Source organism: Pocillopora verrucosa, chromosome 13 (assembly GCF_036669915.1).
Source record: "Pocillopora verrucosa isolate sample1 chromosome 13, ASM3666991v2, whole genome shotgun sequence".
Lineage (NCBI taxonomy): Eukaryota > Metazoa > Cnidaria > Anthozoa > Scleractinia > Pocilloporidae > Pocillopora > Pocillopora verrucosa.
In genome coordinates this window covers 8,002,258-8,022,388 of record NC_089324.1, presented here as the reverse complement: position 1 = coordinate 8,022,388, position 20,131 = coordinate 8,002,258, and the positions used below count along the sequence as shown (strand labels likewise).

The window sequence follows — 20,131 nt, the reverse complement described above, 5'->3', positions numbered from 1 at the left end:
AACGAAATACTTTTACTGCCTCTAAAAGGCGATGAGTTTACAGCTAGGTCAAGCTACAAATGCTGCGTAAAATTACTCTTCAAGGCACATTCCAGAAAAAAACACACAATTGACATGTATTAACTTCAATGATGCATCTCAATTTTCTTTTAAATTAATTTTGTTAACTCAAGCACATCTACATCAACATCAAAATCAACATCTTTGAGTTCAAGTAAGTCGACGAGCGTAACGACATCAGCGAGTACCAGTACATCCACCTCAACCTTAAAGAGCGTCAGCACACCAACAACCACAGTTTTCTCGACGTATTCCAGTGCCAGCACAAGTACCTCAACATCAGTGTCCACCAGTGTATCGACTTCAACCTCAACTAGTGTAAGCAGTCCAACCACATCGGTTTCCACGACATATTCAAGTGGCAGCAAAAGTTATTCAACTTCAGTATCCACCTCTGTGTCTTCAACATCAACTAGCTTATCGAAATCACGTAGCACAAGTACATCTACATCAAAATCGACATCAACTAGTGTCAGTACCCCAACAACCACTGTGTTCTCCACATATTCCAGTGCCAGCACAAGTACCTCAACATCAGTATCCACCAGTGTGTCTACTTCCACCTCATCAAGTGTGAGCACTCCAACAACATCAGTCTCAACGACATACTCAAGTGGCAGCAAAAGTTATTCAACTTCAATATCCACAAGTTTATCAACGTCGACATCAACGAGCTTTTCCACATCAGTTACTGCCAGTACATCCAAGTCGACTTCAGCATCATCAAGTCTAAGTACTCCAACAACCACAGTATACTCAACCTATTCAAGTGCCAGCGTAAGTACGTCAATATCGGTGTCGAAAAGTACTTCAACATCAGTGTCCACCAGTGTGTCTACTTCCACTTCAACTAGTGTGAGTACACCAACAACGTCAATTTCCACCACATTGTCAAGTGCCAGTACAAGTACTTCCACATCAGTGTCGACTAGTGTGTCTACATCCACCTCAACTAGTGTGAGTACACCAACAACGTCTGTTTCCACCACATTTTCAAGTGCCAGCACAAGTACTTCAACGTCAATATCTTCCAGTGTGTCTACTTCAGCATCAACAAGTAAGTCGAAATCAACTTCAACCTCTGCTTCAACATCAACAAGTGCTTCAACGTCCCTTAGCACAAGCACCTCAGCATCAAAAAGTGTTAGTACACCAACTACGACAGTTTTCTCGACATACTCAAGTGCGAGCACAAGTACTTCAGTATCCACCAGTGCATCTACATCAACGTCAACTAGTGTAAGTACGCCAACAACATCGGTGTCCAAGACCTTGTCAAGTGCGAGCACAAGTACATCAACATCAGTATCCACCAGCGTGTCTACATCAACATCAACAAGTGTGAGCACACCAACAACGTCGACTTCTACAACATTGTCAAGTGCGAGTTTAAGTACATCAACATCAGTATCCACCAGTGTATCTACATCAACGTCAACTAGTGTGAGTACGCCAACCACGTCAGTTTCCACGACACTGTCAAGTGCCAGCACAAGTACTTCAACATCATTATCCACAAGCGTGTCCTCATCAACATCAACAAGTGTGAGCACACCAACAACGTCAATTTCTTCTACTTTGTCAAGTGCCAGCACTAGTACTTCAACATCAGTGTCGACTAGCGTGTCTACATCCACCTCAACTAGTGTGAGTACACCAACCACGTCAGCGTCCACGACATTGTCAAGTGCCAGCACAAGTACTTCAACGTCAATATCTTCCAGTGTGTCTACTTCAGCATCAACAAGTAAGTCGAAATCAACTTCAACCTCTGCTTCAACATCACATAGTGCTTCAACGTCCCATAGCACAAGCACCTCGACATCGACATCAGCAAGTGTAAGCACACCAACTACGACAGTTTTCTCGACATACTCAAGTGCGAGCACAAGTACTTCAACATCAGTATCCACCAGTGTATCTACATCAACGTCAACTAGTGTGAGTACACCTACAACGTCGGTGTCCAAGACCTTGTCAAGTTCGAGTACAAGTACATCAACATCAGTATCTACCAGTGTGTCTACTTCAACTTCAACAAGTGTAAGCACACCAACAACGTCAATTTCCACTAAATTCTCAAGTGCAAGTACAAGTACATCAACATCAGTATCCACCAGTGTATCTACATCAACGTCAACTAGTGTGAGTACACCAACAACATCAGTTTCCACGACATTGTCAAGTGCCAGCAAAAGTACTTCAACATCAGTATCCACTAGCGTGTCAACATCAACAAGTGTAAGCACACCAACAAAGTCAATATCTACTACTTTTTCAAGTGCCAGTACTAGTACTTCAACATCAGTGTCGACTAGCGTGTCTACATCCACCTCAACTAGTGTGAGTACACCAACCACGTCAGTGTCCACGACATTGTCAAGTGCCAGCACAAGTACTTCGACGTCAATATCTTCCAGTGTGTCCACTTCAGCATCAACAAGTAAATCGAAATCAGCTTCAACCTCTGCTTCAACATCAACTAGTGCTTCAACGTCTATTAGCGCAAGCACCTCAACATCAACATCGGCAAGTGTTAGTACACCAACCACGACAGTTTTCTCGACGTTCTCAAGTGCAAGCACAAGTACTTCAACATCAGTATCCACCAGTGTATCTACATCAACGTCAACTAGTGTAAGTACGCCAACAACATCGGTGTCCAAGACCTTGTCAAGTGCGAGTACAAGTACATCAACATCAGTATCTACTAGTGTGTCTACTTCAACCTCAACAAGTGTAAGCGCACCAACGACGTCAATTTCCACTACATTGTCAAGTGCCAGTACAAGTACTTCAACATCAGTGTCCACCAGCGTGTCCACATCAATATCAACAAGTGTAAGCACACCAACAACGTCAATTTCTACTACTTTGTCAAGTGCCAGTACTAGTACTTCAACATCAGTGTCGACTAGTGTGTCTACATCTACGTCAACCAGTGTGAGTACACCAACAACGTCAGTGTCCACGACATTGTCAAGTGCCAGCACAAGTACTTCAACATCAGTATCCACCAGTGTGTCTACATCAACAGGAACAAGTGTGAGTACACCAACAACTTCAATTTCTTCTACTTTGTCAAGTGCTAGTACTAGTACATCAGCATCAGTGTCCACCAGCTTGTCTACTTCCACGTCAGCTAGTGTCAGCACACCAACAACGTCGGTTTCTTCGACTTATTCTAGTGGCAGTTCAAGTTACTCAAAGTCAATTAGCACCAGTTTGTCTATTTCGACCTCAAGAAGTGTGTCCACATCGCTGAGCACAAGCACGTCTAAGTCAACGTCAGCATCCAGAAGGTATGGTAATGGAAATATTTTGGGTTTTTTAAAACTTTTTTTAGGGATTAATATTACTTTTTACTACGTGTTACCTGGGGAGGGGGGGGGGGGGGCTGGAAGGTTCTTCTTAAAGAAATTATTTAGGGGAAAGAAAATGTCGGAAACATTATGCTTTGCTGTTCCTGAAATTAAAACTTCAAAAATATAGAGCGTTGCTCTTTGACCTGGAAGTTCATTTTAATCATAATATGATCATTATAATGTGTTGAAAATGTTAATCTAGAAGTTCATTGTCATAGGAGCTTGCACCCTTGAGAAGGTCACTATCTTTAAGCGTGGTTGGATCAGTTCCGACACAAATATGAGCTCGTGTTTGGCTGAATTTTATTTGGGAAAAAGCAGTTCTTTCCTTTTAGGTTCTCACAAGAGTCATCTAATGAGGCCGTAGGTCCATGTAGAATTGTTATGTTGATTACTCAGAGAACTTAACAGTTAAAATGTTGCTAGGATAATTAAGCATCTCTTTTCCCAATCCGGACTTTTATTTCCAGCTTTGGTGATTAGGAAGGATTTACAAAGAAGTGCAGGGACTCCCTTTGATGAATATTCAATTGGGCATCATTCCCCTTGGGAAGGTCACTATCTTGAAGCCCGGTTGGATCAGTTCCCATACAAAAACGAGCTCGTGCTTGGCTGAATTTTATATGGGAAAAAGCAGTACTTTCCTTTTAGGTTCCCGCAAGAGTCATCTTTTATAATAACGAGGCTGTAGGTCCATGTAGAACTGTTATGTTGATTACTCAGAGAACTTAAAAGTTAAAGTGTTGCTGGGATAATTAAGGGTTTCTTTTTCCAATCTGGACTTTTATCTCCAGCTTTGGAGATTAGGAAGGATTTACAAAGAAGTGCAAGAACTCCCTTTGATGAATGTTCAAAGTTGTGTAATTGCATTCTTATTGTATTTTACTTTTAGTGTTTCAACTTCAATCTCGATTGGTACAAGCTTAAGCTCGAGTGCCTTGACTTCAACTTCAACAAGTGCATCTACCACCACCTCTATCAGCAGAAGGTTAGTTTATGGAAGCCTGTAGAGTAGAAGAGATGGTTAAGAGTCACTAGAAGTGTAACCGGGAGAAACTCTAGCTTCTTGATTGCCCTCGTGGATAAATCAGCGAACTTTGAACTGACACCTGGACCAGATTTCTCAGAAAGTATTTAGCCTACCACTGTTAATGTTGCAAAATTGTCTTTTGCCCGGGTAAGCTAAAAACTCTTCAAAATAAGTAATGCTGAAAGGAGATTACCCTGAAAAAATATCGTTTCTCCTATGCTCGGCTCTTTCTTGTTCAGCATTGGCGGAAGAAAGGGGTTGCAAGGTAATTATGGGGTGGCAAGTCATTTCGGGAACATAAGGTTGTCGTGACACTTCTAGTATTTTTCTTCCAGTTCTAACCCTAACACTAGCACTGATTTTAATATATCAAAACTCGAGGCATGACTAAGTATAATTCGGCCATGCATGCGACGATCTGGTGTTTCAAGCAATTGGTTTTCTTTTGTTATTGTCGGCACTGGACACCAGCAGAAACTGAAACGACTGCAATAAAGAACAGAAACGAAGGAGACTGGACGAAAACTGGTTCAGGGACATTTTTCCCATCCCTGAGACAAAACTGAAACTTGCTACTGTTATACGGACTGAACGCTCAGCAACACCAAAACAGATCCCAACCAAGGCTATTGTATGCAGCGTTGAGGCGGCTCTGTCTCGGCAACGAAAGGTATCTGAATCGACCAAGGATAACATCAAAAGCAGAATTGCTTCCACTACACAATCAACATCACTACATGACAGCAGTTTGGCTAAAGACGAACAACACACGCAGAAACACGAGTAAAACATAGTCATACTACTAGCCAACAAAGGATGAATTACCGTTTTCATGGACAAGACTATCAATCACGAAAAAATGAATGGAATACTCATCGACAAACAAAGATAAGCTACAGTCTGCTCAGGACTTCATTAAGGCCTTTACTAACGACAGCAGTCCTCCTCAGGACTACACTCACCCAATCGATCTGACCACACTATCACGAACATTGTTTAGTTTGTACCGAGTGAGAATAGTTGCTTCTCAGGTGATAATCAATTCTTCTTAATGTTCAGAAAAGTTAGTGTCAAACATTTTGTTCAGTTGTTTACCGTAATTTTTGTTTTACTATTAAGTATATCAACGTCAACCTCAACTAGTACAAGTTTGAGCTCCAGTACGTCGACATTAACGACAACAAGTGTATCCACTTCCACAAGCGTAAGGTTAGTTTTCGTCTGCTTTTGTTTTTAATTAGTAGTTTAGGAGGCTTGTACAGCTGGAATGATACTAAAGGAAATCAGTCCCCTGAGTATGTTTCACGTTGGTTTTTGTACTGTGATGCTTATCAGAAATATTTTTGAAACTTCACTCATTCGAACACATTTGTAGTCATGGGTTTTTAACTAAGGAAAGTTCTCTGAAATTTCGCTGTTGGTAGTTCAGTTTGGTAACAACTGAAACTGTAGTAGCCATGTAATTGTAGCTGAATGTTTCAGCTGATGAATTTGTACACCTGATTTCAAAGGTGTATTTTGCGATCTGCTAAATAATCGAATTAGGAATTTCCTTTTTGCACTATTACCTCATTTTCTAATTTTGGGACCATCTCAAAGCATTGTCAGACAATCTTAATAATCGCACGAGGCACGTGAGAAACAAATATGTTTTGATACAAAGCTCTTTGCTGAAAAAGTCAACCTAAGTGAGGTAAACAAATCAAAGCTTTGGATCGTCAAAAGCGGCCATTATTTTTCTGCGTTCTATCCTTTCACGCCCTGTCGCCCTAATTTGGTAAAATGGTGCAACAGTGGAACAAAAAGCTAGTGGTATGAGTGGTGCGTCGGGTGACGTTGTTCCTTATGATGGTGGTGGATTAGCTTGCAATTAGTTAGGGTTTAGGGTTCCATGTTACAGAGACTGCAATGAAAGAGGGATGGTATTAGCTATAAGTGAATGAAAGCCTGCACAAATCAAAGATATATAAACGATACTGCAGCTATGCAGTATCGACAAAAATGAAATAGTCGTGTTTGTGGGGGGAGTGATAATCAAGTTTACACAATTTCAATGAGGTACACGCATCATGTTTGGGCATTAAGTCTAAAATGAAAATATGATCTAAGTGCTGGTGCTGCTGCTGGTGCTGTTTTTGATGATAATGATGGTGTTGACAACAAGGGGGAGAATTATGATGATGACGATGGTGGTGGTGTTGGATAAGAGTTTTTGGCAATGTTTTAAGATAAGGTATATATCGTCTTTCAGCATTCCTACTTCAAGGTCCACTACAGTTTCATCATCGTCATATCAATCGGTTTCTGAGAAGACGGCAGTCACGTTTTTCCCGTCATCTGCATACAGTCGGTCCTCTAATGTACAATATTCAATACCTACATCAAGTAGGAAGCCGCCGAGTTTGAAGCCTCCGACGAGATCCTCTACATCAAGTGTCTCATCTTCTAGGTAATTAGATTAAGAATTGGAATTTTTATCAAGAGATTGAAGACAAGTGAAAACACGCAACAAAAGTTTTGTTTTTACTAAACTTATTCGGGATTTAAATTAGAAAAATGGCTCTCTATAGGTGTCATAGACCCTTTTCTTTAAAGTCAAGTGAATTCTACAGAGACAGATCACGGTTTTTTGATGAGGAAGGAGAATCAGATGGCATGGGAGGAATCAATACTAGGGTGGCAAGTGTTTAGTATACCTATATAATGGTGCTTCAAAGGAGCAATTTACTCCTGCTTTCTTGGTGCAAAAAGTTCAGTTGCTTTCCCTCAAACAAAATACTCTTACTGTCACTAAAAGGCAATGAGCTCACAGCTAGGTCAGGCTACAAATGCTGCTAAAATTACTCTTCTAGGCACATTCCAGAAAAACCTACAATTGTCATGTATTAACCTCAATGATGCATCTCAATTTCCTTTTAAATTAATTTTGTTAAATCAAGCACGTCTACATCAACATCGCGATCAACATCTTTGAGTTCAAGTAAGTCAACAAGTGTGACGACATCAGCGAGTACCAGTACATCCATCTCAACCTCAAAGAGTGTCAGTACACCGACAACCACAGTTTTCTCAACATATTCCAGTGTCAGCACAAGTACCTCAAAATCAGTATCCACCAGTGTGTCTACCTCAACCTCGACTAGTGTGAGCAATCCAACCACATCACTTTCGACGACATATTCACGTGGCAGCAAAAGTTATTCAACTTCAGTATCCACCAGTGTATCCACTTCAACATCGACGAGCATATCGACATCACATAGCACCAGTGCATCCACATCAAAATCGACATCAACTAGTGTCAGTACTCCAACAACCACAGTTTTCTCAACATATTCCAGTGCCAGCACAAGTACCTCAACATCTGTATCCACTAGTGTGTCTACCTCAACCTCAACCTCAACTAGTGTGAGTAAAGCTACAACATCGGTATCCTCTCCTTTGTCAAGTGCCAGCACAAGTACTTCAACGTCAATATCCACCAGTGTGTCTACATCAACCTCAACCTCTGCTTCAAAATCAACCAGTGTTTCAACTTCCATTAGCTCAAGCACCTCTACCTCAACAAGTTTTAGCACTCCAACTACAACAGTTTTCTCGACATACTCCAGTGCCAGCACAAGTACCTCAACATCAATATCCACTAGTGTGTCGTCTTCAACCTCAACTAGTGTAAGCACACCAACAACGTCAGTTTCCACTTATTCGAGTGGTAGCAAAAGTTATTCAACTTCAGCATCCTCAACAACAAGTAAGTCAAAATCGATCTCATCCTCTGCCTCAACATCAACTAGTGTGTCAACTTCTGTTAGCACAAGCACCTCTTCATCAACATCTACAAGTGTCAGTACACCAACCACAACAGTATTCCCTACATACTCAAGTGCCAGCACAAGAACCTCGACATCAATATCCACCAGTATGTCCACCTCAACGTCAACTAGTGTGAGTACACCAACGACATCGGTTTCCAAGACATTTTCAAGTGCAAGCACGAGTACTTCGAAGTCAGTGACCACCAGTGTGTCTACGTCCATTTCTACATCTGTTTCAACATCGACTTCACCCAGTTCAAGTAAATCAAAAAGTGTATCAACATCACTAAGCACAAGCACTTCCATATCAACCTCAACAAGTGTTAGTACACCAACAACCACAGTTTTCTCTACGTATTCCAGTGCCAGTACAAGTACCTCAACATCAATATCCACCAGTGTGTCCACTTCAACCTCAACGAGTGTGAGCACTCCAACAACATCGGTGTCTACGACATTTCCCAGTGCAAGCAGTTCAACATCAGTGTCCACCAGTGTGTCTACCTCAACTTCGAGCTCTGCTTCAATATCAAGTAGTGTTTCAACTTCTGTTAGCAGAAGCACCTCCACGTCAACATCGGCAAGTGTCAGTACACCAACTACAACAATTTTCTCGACGTACTCAAGTGTCAGCACCAGTGCGTCAACATCAATATCCACTAGTGTGTATACTTCAACCTCAACTAGTGTGAGTACACCAACGACATCAGTTTCTAAGACATTGTCGAGTACCAGCACAAGTACCTCTACATCAGTATCTATGAGTGTGTCTACGTCCACCTCTGCATCTGTTTCAACATCGACTTCAACCTCAAGAAGTGTTAGTAAGTCAACAAGTGTTTCAAAGAGTACATCAATATCAGTTAGCACTAGCATATCAAAGACGACCCCAACAAGCACATCGACATCCACCAGTACAAGTACGTCGAAGTCAACAAGTGTGTCTACTTTCATATCTTCTCGCACCAGGTGCGTGTGTGCTATTCTTGCTTCATTATCTTTAAGGTTGGATTTTTTGATCAAAGGCGATTTGCCTGGTATATTGCCTGTTAACCTAGGGGGAAAATTATCATACATGTTCTAGAATTGTGCTTAGGTCATATCACCTGTTTCCTTTTTCCTTCACTGAGAACATCGCAACGTCTTTGAAAAAGGGTTGCGCTTCCTCATCGTGGTAGTGTTTTTTCGTTTTCCCAAGAAGGAAATGTACTTGAATATAAAGAATAACATCTTCACTTTTAGATTAGCAAGCGTCTTACAGCAAAAAGATCTTATTTCTGCTGTGCATTGATATTCCTCGAGGACACTTCCATGATTATGACGACGATAATAGTTATGACCTTTTTCAATCTCATTTTCAATTTTGTCATACGTTAATGATTGAGCACGGAAGTTGAAGAAACAGAAAATCATTTGTAATATATTGGAAGCCATCTATGCAGGAAAAAAAACACATTGAAGAATGTGAACGCTGAAAGGTGACTCCAAAAGGTCACCCTTTTCTCTTGGATAGGTGCTGGGGTTGATGTAAAGGGTTATGATACATTGTCCTTGGACAGTGTTTTGCAATTAGCTTGAGATTGAGATGGGCATCACGTGATGGGGAGTATGGCGAAGCCTGAAGCAGTTGTAAGGCTGAGAAAGCGGTGGCAAATAATCCAATTGTACTTGTATAAATATAGTAGTCCTTATAAACGTAACTACCTGGCAAGTTCATGGTGTGCATAGATGGCGATTGTTATAGCTAATCAGATGGCAAAATTTGTTATTGAACGCAGTTACATTTATACTTGAATGCATTGGGATGTGATTCTGCTTCAAGGATGAGAAATGCCATTGAGGTCAAATTGCCTTTGATGATGTAGATTGAGACGATGATGATGATGTTGATGATAATAATGGTAGCGGTGATGATGGTTGTGGCAATGGTGCTGTGCAATTTAAGATGATCTGGACGGTAAAAGAAGAAATTTGCAGAAGATTTAAAAATAAAATTATGACACTGACTGTGTTTTGAGATTCTAAAGAGTAACGTCACCATTAGAAATATGTCTGCAAATTTGTTTAGATTCGAAAAGGATTACACCCTGAAGAATAGTGCTTATCACATTGGCCGCTAATCTGTAATATTACTGACTTCAGCTTACATGGCTGCACTGGAAGGTTGAACTAATTGAAAACAGAAGGTGAAGCTGTTTAAAGATTCGCACGGTTTGGTTTCCAGCCTTGTTACTAAGTTGTTCAAAATGGCAGTAGTGATTAACAAATGGGACTCCCGCTTTGCGGTCATCCAATCTTGTTAATCACTTGCATGGTTACAGACTGAATTGGACTCCATTTAGTCCTGTTACCATTACATACTAATAGCAGATGTAACCATCATAATTATGCTGTGTTATAAATGTCAGGGAATTGGGATTAGGAAAGGGGGGATTTTCCTGAAATACGAAGTGTGATGTCAAAGTGGTCACTGGTGAATTGTTTTGTTCCACTTGGTTAGCTCGATGTCCTCGTCATATCAACCAGTTTCTGAGAAGACTACAGGCACTGTTTTCCCATCTAGTGCACTAACAAGAAGTTCAGGGACACAGTATTCTATACCTACATCGAGTAGAAAGCCACCAAGTTTGAAGCCGCCGACACGGTCATCCACATCAAGGTTGTTGCATTTACATTTACCTTTCAATTGTGAAGATTGGTGAGGGAATAGTTAGGGATGGTGAGGGAGCATGAACCCATCCACTCCAACCTTCACACATGCAGTGCAGTTAGAGATGAAAGAGGGGATTTTACGATACTTGGCTAGCTGTTGGGAGGATGATTGAGGAGGGGAGGGGAAGCAGTTTTATTGTAAGCCAAAGGAATGGGACTAAGGAAAGGAAGTGGTGGGGAAGTATTGAATACAGTTATCTTTACCAGACAGATTCTTGAATCTTAATTTGTATCCATCAGCTTGCTTAATCACTTAACCTTAAACAACAGCTCTTGGTTGCTTTGTGGTTTGCAACCTAAATTTTGCGATGCTTCATACCTTACTGTATCCAAATAGGTACATTTTCCAAAAAAGCAAAAGTGAATGCCAAAAGCACCAAAACGAAATCCAGCCCTTCACTCGTAAAATCACTTCACTCCTCACAGCCCCTCACTCATTCAATCCGAACCACATATGGTAGATATGGTTTCTCACGCTGATGCTCGAAATTTTTAATCTAAAACGATAAAATCGTACTGAATATGCGAAACAAAGAACTATTTACAACAGATGTCTTGTTTCCTTTATTTATCAACCATGTATTGTTCCTAGAAATAAACGTAGTGGCTGACATGAATCAGGAATTAATGGAGTTCTGAAAAATCAGATGGAAGTTCAAGGCATTGATTTGATGTTGAAGTAGAATACATTAGGTGTTTAATATGATAGCAATTACATTTAACGATGCAATAAATGCTAGGTCTTTTCGTTAATATTTCTGTACTTTGGATGCTTTCTTAACAGTGTATCAACCTCTAAAAGTTCTAGTAAGTCAACCAGTGTCAGTACAAGCACCTCAACATCAGCGTCCACAAGTGTGTCCACGTCAACATCTACAAGTGTCAGTACACCAACAACAACAATATTCTCGACATATTCAAGTGCCAGCACAAGTACCTCATCATCAATATCCACCAGTGTGTCTACCTCAACGTCAACTAGTGTGAGTATACCGACAACATCGGTTTCTAAGACATTGTCAAGTGCCAGCACAAGTACTTCGACATCAGTGTCTACGAGTGTGTCTACATCCACTTCTACATCTGTTTCACCATCGACCTCACTGAGTTCGAGTAAGTCAACAAGTACCTCAACATCGGCTAGTACCAGTACAACGAAGTCAACATCAACAAGTGTCAGCACTCCAACAACCACAGTGTTCTCAACCTATTCCAGTGCCAGCACTAGCACCTCAACGTCAACTAGCACCAGTGTGTCCACTTCGACCTCAACAAGTTTAAGCACACCCACCACATCTGCTTCCACGACATATTCCAGTGGCAGCAAGAGTTATTCCACTTCAGTATCCACCAGTGTGTCTACCTCAACGTCAACAAGTAAGTCGAAATCAACCTCAACCTCTGCCTCAACATCAACTAGTATTTCAACTTCTGTTAGCACAAGCACCTCCACGTCAACATCTACAAGTGTCAGTACACCAACAACAACAATATTCTCGACATATTCAAGTGCCAGCACAAGTACCTCATCATCAATATCCACCAGTGTGTCTACCTCAACGTCAACTAGTGTGAGTATACCGACAACATCGGTTTCTAAGACATTGTCAAGTGCCAGCACAAGTACTTCGACATCAGCGTCTACGAGTGTGTCTACATCCACCTCTACATCTGTTTCACCATCGACCTCACTGAGTTCGAGTAAGTCAACAAGTACCTCAACATCGGCAAGTACAAGTACAACGAAGTCAACATCAACAAGTGTCAGCACTCCAACAACCACAGTGTTCTCGACCTATTCCAGTGCCAGCACTAGCACCTCAACGTCAATTAGCACCAGTGTGTCCACTTCGACCTCAACAAGTTTAAGCACACCCACCACATCTGCTTCCACAACATATTCCAGTGGCAGCAAGAGTTATTCCACTTCAGTGTCCACCAGTGTGTCTACCTCAACGTCAACAAGTAAGTCGAAATCAACCTTAACCTCTGCCTCAACATCAACTAGTATTTCAACTTCTGTTAGCACAAGCACCTCCACGTCAACATCTACAAGTGTCAGTACACCAACAACAACAATATTCTCGACATATTCAAGTGCCAGCACAAGTACCTCATCATCAATATCCACCAGTGTGTCTACCTCAACGTCAACTAGTGTGAGTATACCGACAACATTGCTTTCTAAGACATTGTCAAGTGCCAGCACAAGTACTTCGACATCAGTGTCTACGAGTGTGTCTACATCCACTTCTACATCTGTTTCACCATCGACTTCACTGAGTTTGAGTAAGTCAACAAGTACCTCAACATCGGCTAGTACCAGTACAACCAAGTCAACATCAACAAGTATCAGCACTCCAACAACCACAGTATTCTCGACCTATTCCAGTGCCAGCACTAGCACCTCAACGTCAATTAGCACCAGTGTGTCCACTTCGACCTCAACAAGTTTAAGCACACCCACCACATCTGCTTCCACAACATATTCCAGTGGCAGCAAGAGTTATTCCACTTCAGTGTCCACCAGTGTGTCTACCTCAACGTCAACAAGTAAGTCGAAATCAACCTTAACCTCTGCCTCAACATCAACTAGTATTTCAACTTCTGTTAGCACAAGCACCTCCACGTCAACATCTACAAGTGTCAGTACACCAACAACAACAATATTCTCGACATATTTAAGTGCCAGCACAAGTACCTCATCATCAATATCCACCAGTGTGTCTACCTCAACGTCAACTAGTGTGAGTATACCGACAACATTGCTTTCTAAGACATTGTCAAGTGCCAGCACAAGTACTTCGACATCAGTGTCTACGAGTGTGTCTACATCCACTTCTACATCTGTTTCACCATCGACTTCACTGAGTTTGAGTAAGTCAACAAGTACCTCAACATCGGCTAGTACCAGTACAACCAAGTCAACATCAACAAGTATCAGCACTCCAACAACCACAGTATTCTCGACCTATTCCAGTGCCAGCACTAGCACCTCAACGTCAATTAGCACCAGTGTGTCCACTTCGACCTCAACAAGTTTAAGCACACCCACCACATCTGCTTCCACAACATATTCCAGTGGCAGCAAGAGTTATTCCACTTCAGTGTCCACCAGTGTGTCTACCTCAACGTCAACAAGTAAGTCGAAATCAGCCTCAACCTCTGCCTCAACATCAACTAGTATTTCAACTTCTGTTAGCACAAGCACCTCCACGTCGACATCTACAAGTGTCAGTACACCAACAACAACAATATTCTCGACATATTCAAGTGCCAGCACAAGTACCTCATCATCAATATCCACCAGTGTGTCTACCTCAACGTCAACTAGTGTGAGTATACCGACAACATTTGTTTCTAAGACATTGTCAAGTGCCAGCACAAGTACTTCGACGTCAGTGTCTACGAGTGTGTCTACATCCACTTCTACATCTGTTTCAACATCGACTTCACTGAGTTCAAGTAAGTCAACAAGTACCTCAACATCGGCTAGTACCAGTACAACGAAGTCAACATCAACAAGTATCAGCACTCCAACAACCACAGTGTTCTCGACATATTTCAGTGCCAGCACTAGCACCTCAACGTCAATTAGCACCAGTGTGTCCACTTCGACCTCAACAAGTTTAAGCACACCCACCACATCTGCTTCCATGACATATTCCAGTGGCAGCAAGAGTTATTCCACTTCAGTGTCCACTAGTGTGTCTACCTCAACGTCAACAAGTAAGTCGAAATCAACCTCAACCTCTGCCTCAACATCAACTAGTATTTCAACTTCTGTTAGCACAAGCACCTCCACGTCAACATCTACAAGTGTCAGTACACCAACAACAACAATATTCTCGACATATTCAAGTGCCAGCACAAGTACCTCATCATCAATATCCACCAGTGTGTCTACCTCAACGTCAACTAGTGTGAGTATACCGACAACATTAGTTTCTAAGACATTGTCAAGTGCCAGCACAAGTACTTCGACGTCAGTGTCTACGAGTGTGTCTACATCCACTTCTACATCTGTTTCAACATCGACTTCACTGAGTTCAAGTAAGTCAACAAGTACCTCAACATCGGCTAGTACCAGTACGACGAAGTCAACATCAACAAGTGTCAGCACTCCAACAACCACAGTGTTCTCGACATATTCCAGTGCCAGCACTAGCACCTCAACGTCAATTAGCACCAGTGTGTCCACTTCAACCTCAACAAGTTTAAGCACACCCACCACATCTGCTTCCACGACATATTCCAGTGGCAGCAAGAGTTATTCCACTTCAGTGTCCACCAGTGTGTCTACCTCAACGTCAACAAGTAAGTCGAAATCAACCTTAACCTCTGCCTCAACATCAACTAGTATTTCAACTTCTGTTAGCACAAGCACCTCCACGTCAACATCTACAAGTGTCAGTACACCAACAACAACAATATTCTCGACATATTCAAGTGCCAGCACAAGTACCTCATCATCAATATCCACCAGTGTGTCTACCTCAACATCAAGTAGTGTGAGTATACTGACAACATCGGTTTCTAAGACATTGTCAAGTGCCAGCACAAGTACTTCGACGTCAGTGTCTACGAGTGTGTCTACATCCACTTCTACATCTGTTTCAACATCGACCTCACTGAGTTCGAGTAAGTCAACAAGTACCTCAAAATCGGCAAGTACAAGTACAACCAAGTCAACATCAACAAGTGTCAGCACTCCAACAACCACAGTGTTCTCGACATATTCCAGTGCTAGCAAGAGCATTTCGACGTCAATTAGTACTAGCGTGTCTACGTCGACCTCAACTAGTGTGAGCACTCCAACAACGTCAGTGTCCACGACAATATCAAGTGCCAGCACAAGTACTTCAACTTCAGTATCTACAAGTATATCAACTTCAACCTCGAAATCGATTTCAAGATCGACTTCATTGAGTTCAAGTAAGTCAACAAGTGCCTCAACGTCACTTAGCATCAGCACTTCCACATCAACATCAACAAGTGTCAGCAGCAGTATCAGTGTCAGCACATCAGTATCAACGAGTGCGTCTACATCAGTATCTACTTCAACATCAACAACCTTGTCTCGGTGAGTCGCTTAGAATAAGTTTCAAATATCGTTGAAAACAAGTCTTCTTGGTCAAAGAATGTAGTAATCGCACAATTACCTACGTGAATATAGTTTTCTATGTTTTTTTCTTACTTTTGGGGGGGGGATGGGGAGAGGGATAAGAAAAAAGTTGAAAACCAGCTGAGCCAGCACTGAAGCGAATGAAGCGTAGTAAGGCTTTTTCCAAGGATGATAGTTTTCAACTGCATGTTAGGTCTTGTTGTGATGTACTGGCCTTCTTACCCATGTAGTCTCATAGTTTTCTTTTTGGGGAAAAGAATTTAAAACGCGTACATTGAAAATTTTGTTGAAGAGGCATGCTTGTATTTTAGCTTCACCAGTTTGGTGACAACGACGACGCCAACCTTCACGACATCTGTTTCTTCATCGGCTTCAACGAGTCTGTCGAGCTCAATCAGTCCATCGCTGTCCTCCTCTGTTTCAACTTCGTTTAGTGTCTGTAAGTGTCAATAGTAACTATTCTTTTTATACTTAGCAGACTCGAATTGAGATATGCCCCGTGTGTACTTACCTTTTGTTAGATTTCTTACATTGCGATTTTTTTGAGTGTCAGTGTTGATTCCTCCCTGTTGAAGAAAATACCTCTTCATCGTTATTATGGGTACTGTCATAATTACACAAAGCAATGGTTGAGTTACATTTTCCTCGAAAAATGTAGTCCTTATTAAAAGTTGTAAATTTCTTACAATTTCTGAAAATTCTCACTGGATAAAAAATCTGAGAAAAAAGCAAGCATGGAATATGAGCTTAATCTTTCCTTGCTCGAGGAAAACTGAGTATGATTTTGCAATTTTGCGTAAATTTTACGAAAATTTGCGCGGTTTTAAATTTAAATTCGTATGGATTAGAAAACGTTATTTACCTGGCGGGTGGTGTGTATTGGAAAAACTGTGCTTAAGTCCAACGGTGCAGATTTTCCCCTTAGGGACCGAATCAGACCGGTAAATAATATATTAACTTTTCCTTCCGGTTTTCTCGATTCCACTTTGTTAAGAATGGCTGGGATTAAAATTACGGGCCGTAATCTACATTTTAAAAAAGCTGGACCGTTACGAGCACATGATTAACCAATCAGATTCGATGATTTGAGATCCCGGCCCGCTGAGATGCTTCTGACAAAAATAAATACCTGATGCAGAACCTTTATAATATTTTGTTTCTGTGTATTAAATTTAGTCTCCAATTTCTTTTTATTCCCAAAGCGTCAATCTGTCCATCATGCTTCTACATTAACAGCAAAAATGAGACGGAATATCACGCGGTGAGTAAAATGGCTTCTATACCGTCACAAACAGAGAGCATGACTTCAATCGGCGGCAAAAATGTCGACACATTACCAAGGAGGGCATAATCTTATCGAGTAGCCTCCACCAATGTTATCCCTAATACTCTTACAATTTTACTACAATGATACACCTGGTTTTCTGTTATTTTACAATACTGAAAGGGGTAGAAGGGTATTTTGGCGAGCAACACTTTCAGGATGATGAGAGTATACCCTTGCTTTTCCTGATCTTTATTTATTGTTCTCCTAGATAATTTTTGAAATATGTCGCTCTCTTCGAAGGCATCGTAATGTTGATATTTTTTGTATTGTTGTAGCCCAACACTACCTGGACAGACGGGAGCTGCCTGAAGCTTAAGTGCGAACTTACTGTTAACCCATGCTACCCTCTTAACCAAAGTGCACAGATAAAAACAGAGCATATAATTTGCGACAAATGTCCAACGGTGAGCATCTGAGCTCAGGCTATATGTATATCTATTTTGTTGTCTAGTGATAACTTTCCTTTATCCAAACCAAGGACAGGAGTCCTTATCGACATGCTCATGGTTAGGCACCAATATATTACAAGTAAAGAAAATGATCCACGCTGGTGAACTTCAATTTTAAAAACTGCAAGAAAAGAAGCCGTAAAAAATTCAAGATTTCGGAGGGATTTGAAAGGTGCCCCCTAGATATTTTTTATATAGTTTATTTCATGTAATTGTTGCATCAATATTTGGCTGGTAAGAAACGCAAAAAACAAACAAACAAACGAACAACAAAAAAAATAAGAACGGTTGGTTACCATTTTCAATCTCAACGCAATTCTTAACCCTCATCATTGCCATGCTTTGAATGTTTTTACTGAGCTAGGTATTTCCTTCTCTTTTAGGGATCTATTCGACCTCCTGCCAATGACAAAGAGTGTTGTCCTCCATGTGGTAAGTTGACTCTGGAAATCAGAGCGAAAAATACCAAAAGTACAGGCTCATTATGATATGCATCTCGAGAGGGAAGTATATCACCTCACTTAATCTATCCTCTCGCAATTTGTTTGAGTCGACCTCTTACGGAAGTAGTGAGCATGTTACGATACGCCACTCGGGACCTTAGTTTCTTTGCATATCTAAGGTAATCTGAAAAGGTCGAGATTGATGTGGCCAAAAAGAAACACCACATACACTCACACACAAAGAAAGAAGGACTGGGTGAAGCAGACTTAGAAAGCTCTGTAAAACCAAAGAATTTAGCAAAGAAGTCAAATTAATTTGCTGATTGAGATATCTACACTGATTCGGCAATCCTTTCAAAACACCACCTGCTCGCAACTCCGATTTCATCTTTCATTTTTGGTGAGAGGATGTAAAGGTGATTGTTATCAGTATTGTTAATGGTTCTCGTAAACAGTGAGTCCTAGATACCTACAATTTAAGTTATACAAAGCTAAAAGAATAGTGATCTAAACGAGACGCCTCTTTAATTTGTGATAAATATGAAAACTCCAGTGCAACACATTGCAATATTTTCACAAAGTAACTTATTGCTAATTTTCGCGATTGAGATATTCGGTCAGCAGATGTATCAGTAATTAGATTAGATTGGGAAAAATTGAGCTTGGAAGTCCAGTGACCCAACTTCCCCCTAGCTAATTCCGGTTTCAGCTGGTCACGAATATTCCTTTTTCCTTCCCACAAGCTGATTCCGGTTTCAGATGGTATAGGAGTAGCCCGTATTCCTTTTCCCCCTCCCTCAACGGAGTGTCAGTTAACCCCCTCCCCCATATTTAGTCATAATTCCCTGACAGGCCGCCGAAACCATTTTGTATCTCTGGCTAAACAAAGGTATTGTGAGAGTTAAGTATTTTAGAATCGCAACAAGGGGATCCGGCCAGTGCTTGTGCGCCGCTGTCGAATTGCTCTCTGTTGAGTCAACCTGTGAAACTTGTTTAAGCTAGCAATTAATAATTAACAATAATTTGTCCTTACTATTTTTCATAGAACCGGGTCCTAGCAGTGGCAATTGTTTACTAAACAAGGGAAAATTTGATTACATCAAGACAAAGGAAAACTGCACGTCCAGGATTAAGTATCAGCACAACACATGCCGCGGAACGTGCGAGTCCACGTCCACTTCAACGTATGGTGAGACCGGCTTGGATTCGTTCTGCGCATGTTGCCAGCCTTCAGTAGGAAAACTCTGGACTGCGACTCTGGACTGCCCTAACAATGAAGTCCGATCGACAAACTTTTTCGAGATTAGAGCGTGTCGCTGTCGACAGTTCAAGTGTGTTTCTGAGCAAGACAAAAGCGGAATGGAAGAGATTAACGAAAAAGGTCAAGTTGTGGACATCAACCAACAGAGTGTCGGCCGAAGACGTCGCCGTTAATCAATTACAGGGGAAGGACTGGGTCAAATTATCAACTATCTCACAAATTCTTAACCTTATATGATGGGGGAGTTAATGTTTAATAAAAATGTACCGGATATGTAAATGGTTTGATCGTTTTTCTTCGTGGTGTGATCTTGAGTTTTCTTACTTGCACGCTGTTGTATGTCCCGCTTACATGCGTGCGCGTTTTTTATCCCTTCAACCACTTACACACAGGAAAAAACACCCCTTTCAAATTTTTATTCTTTTAGTTATAAACATGCGTGATATTCTGTCCTTTAATTGGCCTTGAAGATCGGAATCGAAAACACGCAATTTGTTTTAAATTGTCTAGAGCTGTCCTTCTGCATTTACAATTTTGGTTGATC

General features: G+C 41.2%; 1 protein-coding gene across 2 annotated transcripts in view; it reads left to right on the top strand.

Moving 5' to 3' along the window:
- The window catches only part of LOC131783107 (pneumococcal serine-rich repeat protein-like), a 54,863-nt gene extending 34,997 nt beyond the window's left edge, over nt 1–19,866 (top strand). Inside the window, exons 35-46 of one of the 2 annotated variants that reach the window (XM_066160855.1) lie at nt 174–3,362; nt 4,318–4,413; nt 5,575–5,664; nt 6,707–6,904; nt 7,395–9,239; nt 10,771–10,929; nt 11,785–16,065; nt 16,419–16,546; nt 17,310–17,368; nt 17,710–17,838; nt 18,267–18,315; nt 19,372–19,866. In XM_066160855.1, the coding sequence (XP_066016952.1) occupies nt 174–3,362; nt 4,318–4,413; nt 5,575–5,664; nt 6,707–6,904; nt 7,395–9,239; nt 10,771–10,929; nt 11,785–16,065; nt 16,419–16,546; nt 17,310–17,368; nt 17,710–17,838; nt 18,267–18,315; nt 19,372–19,760 (10,612 nt within the window). In that variant the 3' untranslated portion in view covers nt 19,761–19,866. Of the gene's footprint in view, nt 1–173; nt 3,363–4,317; nt 4,414–5,574; nt 5,665–6,706; nt 6,905–7,394; nt 9,240–10,770; nt 10,930–11,766; nt 16,066–16,418; nt 16,547–17,309; nt 17,369–17,709; nt 17,839–18,266; nt 18,316–19,371 lie in introns of both variants that reach the window. The other variant, XM_066160854.1, reaches the window with a different exon arrangement.
- The last annotated feature ends 265 nt before the right edge of the window (nt 19,867–20,131 follow it).